General features: G+C 49.7%; 1 protein-coding gene across 1 annotated transcript in view; it reads right to left on the bottom strand.

The window, feature by feature from the left end:
- Positions 1–8,333: 8,333 nt before the first annotated feature.
- The window catches only part of PPP1R14C (protein phosphatase 1 regulatory inhibitor subunit 14C), a 1,683-nt gene continuing 1,035 nt past the window's right edge, over positions 8,334–8,981 (bottom strand). Inside the window, exon 2 of the mRNA XM_040448623.1 lies at positions 8,334–8,979. Coding sequence (XP_040304557.1) covers positions 8,334–8,906 — 573 coding nt within the window. The 5' untranslated portion in view covers positions 8,907–8,979. The remainder of the gene's footprint in view (positions 8,980–8,981) is intronic.

The following is an 8,981-nucleotide window of genomic DNA, read 5'->3' on the forward strand; positions in this document are numbered from 1 at the left end:
CTCGAGAAACTGTGCTACTGGATGACAGACGGTGCGCCAAGAGCGGGGCAAGCCTGCAGCCAGCCTGCCGGTGAGGGGATGTATCAGAGATGCTCCGTAGAGGAAATACAAGGGCAAGCCCCGGAGCCCTTGCTGCAGCCTATGGGCTCTTGCTTTGTCATGAGGGCCCTGGAATAATAGGATCCAGTCTGGATTTCAGAAGACACTTTGAGTCACCGCAGCGAGGGGTGGATGGAGGAGAGGCTCACGGGGGGAGGCCCCAGCCCAGGAACCAGAGACAGGTGTCCGTTCCGGACTCCGCCCCTTGCAAGTGACATGGCCTCTAACCAGGGGTTGCTCAAGCTCTCAGTGCCTCAGTTTCTTTACCTACCTTGCAGAGTCATGGCGAGGATGGGCCTATGAAGTAAGAACTCAATAAATGGAGCTGCTGGGAGCAATGGCTGCATCGTGGCGAAGGGACTCTGCAGTCAGGACGAGCTGAGACAGGGACACGTAACAAGTCGTCTGGTCTCAGTCTCCTCCGCCACAAAATGAAGAAATGCAGATGATACCACAAACCCCCCCCTAAAGTTACTGTGAGGTTTGACCATGGGAGACAAAACATACGGATCACCTGGCCCTCCGCCGGGAGCTGTATCAGTGGCCGAAGCAAGCGGTCATAACAGCAGCAGCAAAGCAGGGGGCTGCTGGTGGTGGCAGTAATTTGAGAGACCTGAGACAGAAGTGTCAATTGGTGAGAAATTTTAAGGAGCTGCACAAATGGGGGGGGTCGGGGGGGGGGCAGCGAGAAGTCCAGGCACCAGGTTACAGAGCCGTAAGGAGCGAGGGTCAACATGCAAACTGGTGCAGCCACTCTGGAAAACAGTGTGGAGGCTCCTCAAAAAATTAAAAATAGATCTACCCTCTGATCCAGCAATAGCACTGCTAGGAATTTACCCAAGGGATACAGGAGTGCTGATGCATAGGGGCCCTTGTACCCCAATGTTTATAGCAGCACTCTCTACAATAGCCAACTTATGGAAAGAGCCCAAATGTCCATCAACTGACGAATGGATACGGAAGATATGGTTTATACATGCGATAGAATACTATGTGGCAATGAGAAAGAATGAAATCTGGCCATTTGTAGCAACATGGATGGAACTGGAGGGTATTATGCTAAGTGAAATAAGTCAGAAAAAGACAGATACCATGTTTTCACTCATAGGCGGATCTTGAGAAACTTAACAGAAGACCATGGCGGGGGGGGGGGGGGGGGTGTTACAGGGAGGGGGGGAACCAAACCATAAGAGACTCTTAAATACTGAGAACAAACTGAGGGTTGATGGGGGGGGTGGAGGGGAGGGGAAAGCGGGTGGGGGGCATTGAGGAGGGCACCTGTTGGGATGAGCGCTGGGTGTTGGATGGGAACCAATTTGACAATAAATTATATTTAATATATAAAAAAAAAAAAAAGACTTTGTGACTGCGGGGTGTGACCTGCAGGGCAGTGGCAACAGAGAGGATGCCTGCAGAACCTGTGGCCGGGACATGTGTGGACAGCGGCTCCTGCCATTCCCTGAGGGAACAGGGGAAGAGGAGCAGGTTTGCAGAGGAAGGTAAACTCGGTTGCAAACCGGTTCACCACGAGGCTCCCGTGGAGCCTCTAAGTGGCGTTGTCCATTTCAAAACTCTCCGAATATATCTGGTCCTCGGAAAACAACTCTGGGCTAAAAATACAGATTGAAGAGTTGTCAGCATATGGACAGCAACTTGAAACCACCAGGAATATTCGCATCATGCAGAAAGAGCATGCGGCGGGGAGGGGACCCAGAAGGCAGAGCAGGAGCCCAAAGACAAATCCTGAGCAACACCAGACTTCAGAGAGATGGGCAGAGAAAGAAAGCCCGGAAGGGGACTGGAAGAGTAGATAGGGAACAGCGTGAGGTCCTGGAGAGGCTGTCTCAGAAGCCCAAGGCTTCCACGGGGAAGGCCAAGTCAGTAAAGACCCACACAACACCCCAACCCCACCCCGGAATGAGAAACAGCAAGGTCCTCAGGACAGCGGTGGTGGATAAACAGCATCTGTCATGGGTAAAGAAAGATCCAGAAAAATGGATGGTAAGAGAAGAACAAGCAGCAACCAGAGGGGATACAGGACTGAGGAAGGGAAGCGTTACTCATGGCAGGCGATTGCTGTTGCTGTTTCTAGCAGGGGAGAAAGACTTGGGCTCATGCACCTGCTGGGGTCCAGGGGCCCGCAGGGAGCAAGGGAGGGTAGAAGCCCCACAGCAGAGAGGCTGCACTGGCTGGCCTAGGAGGAGGCTGCAGGCTGGGCTGAAGGGGAGGGAAGAGAGCAGAAACGGTGCCATGAAAGCACCGGTGACGGTTTGAAATAGCCAAGTCCTGCATGAGGAGACAAGGGACTAAACTACAAAATGTGATCGTGCACACAGCGCATGCACCGCGTGGGGAAAAAAAAAAAAAAAAAAAAAAAAAACAATGCAGGCTTTGCTCTTCCGTCATCTAGAAAGAGAGACTCCTTTGAGGAGAGCCGTCAAGTAGGCCAGGTTTGCCGTGTGCAGCCAGGTAGTTCCAGAGCTGGGAGAAAAGCAGAAGACCCTAGAAGCGAAGGCAGGTCAGAGGCGAGAAGCAGAGGCAGAGCTAGCGTGTCAGGGGGCGCAGCAGAAGCAGAGGAAAAGAGGGTGGGCGGGAGATGCAAGGAAGAGCGGGTTCACAAAAGAATTCTCACAATCGAAGCTGAAAAATCAATTCGCTGTCACCACGATCTGTAAATTCCTATTTGGAGCAAGTAAGTCAATGAAGGGGGGGGGCGGGGTGTGCTTTTCAACAATGCTGAAATAAAACAGTAATAATGCAAGAGTAGGATATAGATTATTGCTGCAAACCATAAATCTATTTTTTTCTAGCTGTGATTCCAATAAAGAAATGCCACCAACGAATTCAACTACAATGCCAATGACTTGTAAAAGGTTGTCTGAAGATTGACTCTTTTCATTCAATCAAACAAACGCTTCACGGTTGAAGAACTGTCCTCTACCATATTAGGACGTCTACAAAGAAAATGAAGACAGAGCCTGCCTTTCAACTGACGTCTAATTTCTCCATACACATGAAAACCCACAGGAACTTCCAGAGTGAGGAAGATACTAGAAGAAAGGGGAATAATACAGAGAGTATTTGCCCACGTTCAAGTTCCAACACATGCCAACATCCCGACCCCAAGTACCTACGCATCCTTCTCCAAATTCTACTGCCAGATAGATGTGAATGCCTTGTTTTCTCTTCCTTCCTGTCCTCCGCCCACATCGTAGAGAATAAGCAATAGACAGTAGCTACGGTTCAAAGTACACGAGTGACTGAACAGCGACAGAATCCCAGCTCCTACGTTCCAGGTCTTTCCCATCCAGTCCTCCTAACGACCCTGCAAAGAGGGCCGGGTGACTCCCTTAAACATGAGGGGAAGGTGAGGCTCAGAGATGTCAAGGAAATTGCCTACTCACTACTACTACTGAAAGCTGGGGCTGGGGCCACAATGTGACTTCAGCTCTTCTAGCGTCAGAGCATTTACTCTCTTAACCGCTGCCTCCACATCGAATTTCCCCAGCCACTGTTCCGAAGGGAAACGGTTGAAGTACTTTCTTCCAGAAGGTGCCTGGCCCCGTCCCGCCTTGAGAAGCAGTGTGGCACCGTGGTGACATTGCACTGATTTCCTGGACACAGCCCTGCCCCACCACGTTACAGCTATGGGCTCTGGGGCGACTTTTCGACATCTCCATGGCTCAGTTTCTATACCCACAAAGTGAGAATATCAGAAATTGTTACTCGGATTACATGAATCATCCCTGATGCATAAAGAGCACTCAATAAACGCCAGCTAATTCTGGCTTTTCAAACTGCATGCCACTGTCCCGAAATGTGTTATGAAATCAATTGGGAGGGTCACAAACCAGCAATTCTGGAAAACGAAATAGAACAGAATATGGTATTTAAACATGAATAGTCATATTTTACGTTACCTTTGTAATTTTTTTCTTTAGCGCACGCAGTAATGTTAAATGATGCTTTGTAAGTCCATGTGTCTTTCACACATCCATGTGTCCGTGTGACAGGCAGCAATCTAGAGGGTATTTCTTTCCAGGGTCGCCATCAAAAAATTTGGAAAAACACTTGATTTGCAGAATGAGCATGACAGGGAGTCAGGGAAGATGAGAAGGTACAATATGCCAGAAAACACTTTCTAAAATGCAGCTAAGGGAAAGCCCTCCCGGATGGACATTCAGGATAACCCAGGAAAATGCCCTCAGCACACAAATCTGTTTACGGCTAGGCTGCTACAGGCATTTCAGTAATCTGAGGTTAACAACAGGCTTTTATTTCCAGAGCAAATCAAATTGCAAACCTGGAAGTACAGATGTTATCTTGATGCTGGGCAAGATGAGAAAAATTGATATGACTTATCCAGTAAGCCATCTTGCAATACTTGTCAAAGTAGACACTATGCCAGATTTCAAACGCTCTTAAAAACTGTCTGGGTTTGGAAGAGATAGGAAAATCTCTCAAAACAGAAATTTTTTTTTTAATTTTTTTTTTAACGTTTATTCATTTTTGAGAGACAGAGAGAGAGCATGAGCGAGGAAGGGGCTGAGAGAGAGGGAGACACAGAATCTGAAGCAGGCTCCAGGCTCTGAGCTGTCAGCACAGAGCCCGACCTGGGGCTCGAACTCACAAACTGCAAGATCATGACCTGAGCCGAAGTCGGACGCTCAACCGACTGAGCCACCCAGGTGTCCCAAAACAGAAATTCTTAAATGTGGATGTAGATTCATCCTAACAGGTCCATTATGACCAAATCCCTAGCTGAGATTTAACTATCCATACGAGATGATGAAATGGGAGATAACTATCGACATAACTAAGCTTAGAATTTATAAACCCATGTATCTTTATATCCAAAAGGCTGTTTGATATGGTGTTTGCTGATACTACCCATAGCCTGGATAAGAAGGGCCACAGCCCTGGGCCCTCGTCCTTCTACACCCAACTTCCTGTGGCGTCCCTGGGACCAACTGGACCCACACACCCATGCGGTGACCTCCGTCTCTTTTTAGGCTCCACTGCAGCCCCGCACAATCTCATGATCAAATACGAAGCCACTTTCAGGGTGCAAACAGGCTCCTCCCAGATCTGTCCTCCCAAGGGGGTCTCTGCCACTGGTCTGAGCTAAAGGTATGATTAAGGGGTGGCAGAGGGTGTAGACCGAGATGGGGTGTGCAAGTGGACACAATGCTCTTCACCAGGTGGGACCATACCACGGGTGGGAAGAAAAAGGAAGGAGGCCCTGGGCGGGTGGATTCTCCAACTACATTCCAGCTTGGAGTCTTGGGAAGTCTGAGAATTCAAAATTCAAACCTAGCCTTCCAAGCCACTGTGGAGATATCAAGGTAGGTGGATAGAACACATTTTACAAGATGCTGGTTACAAATTCATTATTTTTATTTATTTTTAATTTTTTTAAACGTTTATTTATTTTTGAGACAGAGAGAGACAGAGCATGACCCCCCCGGGGGCAGAGAGAGAGGGAGACACAGAATCAGAAGCAGGCTCCAGGCTCTGAGCCATCAGCCCAGAGCCCGACGCGGGGCTCGAACTCACGGACCGCGAGATCGTGACCTGAGCTGAAGTCGGACGCTTAACTGACTGAGCCACCCAGGCGCCCCTCATTATTTTTAAATATCTACACATACACTACGAGGGCCTCTATCGGTTCTCTTACACCGGACCCTGCAGAGTTACCGGCACACCGCAGGAGCCACACCGCCGTGGTTCGTGTTCCCACCCCCACCCCCTGCCATTCACCAGTTCTGTGAGCTATGAAGCCTCTTCCTCTGTGTCTCGGTTTCCTTACCTGTAAAACAGGGACAAGAGCACCCTCTTCATAGGGTTGTTGTAAAGACTAAATGAATCAGTCCATACAAAGTGCAGAGAACAGCACCTAGCACGTAATAAGGACTCCAGAGATGCTGCCCTTATATTATTCTCCATACAAAATTGATTGGCCACTGCAAACTTCTAGAGAAGGCCACGGCCAGGAAGTTATTCTGTGTCTTCCTTCTCTCCCACTCCTAATTTAGAAAGCGCACGTTATCTCCAAAAGATCACTATTTTCTACTCCGCAAGGGACGAGTCACCTCACTGCCCACCTGCCTGATAGAAGTTCTTCTGAAATTAAATATACGCTCATCCTGTCCCCCAACCTGGCAGAAAGCTCAGGCCTCTGGCCAGTTTGAAGCCTGGCAAATTTGCTTCCTGTGTCAGTTGCATGCAATCCAAATTTAAAACCTTACCAATTTTAAGTGTAAAAGGGACATTCCCGTCCCCTTATGTTCATGAGATTCAGAGCTATTGGCCACGGTAAGGTCCTCCTAGATTAAAAAGCCAGAGGCTGAAATACCTGAGGCTATCAGCGAGGAAAGGCTACCAGACCAGAGAACTTTAGCTAAAAATAGAGTCCTACCAGTGGAGAAATAGATGGGAGAAAACAATTCATTATATGGCTGCTGATTAGTCCACACACTTATTATTATTATATAAAAGGTGTATCATTGGCTTAGTAATTACAAACTGCCAACAACCTCTCAATGACCAATATTCCTTCAACCTAAAATGACAGAGCAAACAACTTGAAGAGAAATACTTGTCACATTATGACACACAGGCAGCAAATAGCACGCGCTCTCTCTCTCTCTCTCTCTCTCAAAACTCCAGTTGTTTGCTGCACATCAGAAGGTCTAAAATAGGAGAAGAGATGTACAAGGGAAAGATTCAAGGTCGTGTTTACCCTTTAAAATACGTACCTAACTTACATGTTCAATACAGTGAACATTCGATCCACCATTTTCCCCCATTTATTCTGAAGAATTTTCAAAATATTTGATTCGCCAACCTGCCCAAGGGGCTGGAACTCTCTGGTTTCTCCAACTGCACCTAATTAGTCTTCCGTAAAAGCAGCACTGCTAAAGCACTGTTAATTTCAACAGTAGTTTCGCTATTAACTCAACTCTTCTCCAAATCCAAAATGGAGTATAAAGATGAGTGTGAAATAAATGAAAATTAATTGGATTCTACAGAGGCAAGACTGAGCACATCCATCCACCCAACAGTAATCCCATCGAAATCAAACATAGTGTTTCTTGGAAGAGTTCTGCCAACTTCCTATTAAAAAAAAAAAAAAATCCCAGGAACACTTCCTATTTTGGCCAGTTTTTATTTACGCAATTAGCATGGCTTTTCATAAGAGCCAGGCTGGAAACAATATATTTTTACAAGCCCATTAGTCATATAGTCAAGCTTCATTATATCACAATCCTTCATCAGTAGTCCGTAATAAGAATGCTGTTGCCTTGTGCAATGACAACGTTTAAGGAAAGGATGCGTTCACAATAGGCCATAAAATGTGTGAAAAACAGAATACCCCAAACCAGGAGACAAGCCAATGAGTTCATCTGCCTTTCATTTTTGCTGAACAGGGTTAAGCGCAGTATGGACACAAACCTAGTTTTGACTTAGAAGCCATATCCTTAATTACTAACCCCCTTCATTCTCCCACCCTTCCCAAACTCCACGCCCTTAAGAGAAGTACAACACTTCGACCACAATTGCTGTTATTAAAGAATCTCCCCGGGAATCATTTTGGCTTCAGTCGTTTTTCTAGCAGACGTTTGTTACAGCTTATTCTCACCATTTCTCCTAACATCAAGCATACACACGTCTGGCAGACTTGTGTGTAAGCCTTAGCCCCTGAACTGTGGGAAGTCACAGCGTCGTGGCGGAGGGGAACCCGGTGGGTTCCGGCATCTCGCACACCGCCCGCAAAGCTGCCTGCCTTTCACCCAGGCACCCTTCCAGGTTGCCAAAGGCTCTCCATTCTGCGCCCACCAACGGGAGTAACTGAGCTTGGCCAGGAAGGAAGCAAGCTGCTTCAACAAAGCCCAGCGTGTGCAGCTTCGGTAAATGCAAGGATGAATTATGGGGACACGCGTCGGGGCTGGCTGCAAAAGAGAACACGCGTTCACCTCATGATTTTGATGTGGAATTTCAGGAACCGAGGGGGTCTCTGAGATCCCCAGAACCTCTCCTCTCCGTTAAGCAGCTTTCAGGTCCCTTCCCTGCTCCCTCTCCGCAAAAAAATGCGGGATTGCCAGGATCTCAGCAGTGAGTACTGTTCTTGCTGGGTTAGGCGCATCTGGGGTGAGCCCTTCTGAGCCCCCGCTTCGTGTGGCTGCAGCTAGAGCCTGGAAAGGCTGTGAGAAAAGCAATGCGCTTAACCAGACCTAACCCTCCCCACTGCCATGAAGAGGGCCCGCAGCTCTCCGGGCACCCGGCACCAGACAGGGGCTCCCAACCGTCGCGCCCCGGCGCCAGAGGGCACCCTGGAGAGAGAACGCCCTGCGCCTCGCTCCCAGCGTCGGGTCCCCAGGAGTCGGGGAGGTGCGCAACCGAGAGCCGGAGCTGGAGAATCCCCGTGTGGGCACAGTGGGGCGAGCGAGGCCCCCAACCCTCCCGGCCCCGCGCCCAAGTACCTCGCAGCCGTACAGCTGACCCAGCTGCTCCACGATCCACTCCTCCAACACCAGCCGCTTCCGAAGCTCCTTGCGATCGTATTTCACTGTCACTTTTCCCTGCTGGTGGCGACGTTGCTGCTGCTGCTGCTGCTGCTGCTGCTGAACCTGCCCCGCAGCGGCCGCCGTGGCCACGGGCGCCGAGTCCTCCCGGGAGGAGCCCGAGCCACCGCTCGAGCCGGGGCTGCCGCCGGCGCCGCCCCGGGGACTCTGGAAGAAAACCCGCGCGCCGCCGCCGCCGCCGGCCCCACCGGCCGCCTCGCTGCTGCCCGTCGCCACCGACATTTCCCCGCGCGCGCCGGAGCCCGAGTGCGGCCCGCAGGAGGGGCGGGCGGAGCGCGCCCGGCGCCGCTACCACCT

The sequence above is a fragment of the Herpailurus yagouaroundi genome, unplaced genomic scaffold (genome assembly GCF_014898765.1).
Source record: "Herpailurus yagouaroundi ecotype Mexico unplaced genomic scaffold, PumYag 198, whole genome shotgun sequence".
NCBI classification, from domain to species: Eukaryota; Metazoa; Chordata; class Mammalia; order Carnivora; family Felidae; genus Herpailurus; species Herpailurus yagouaroundi.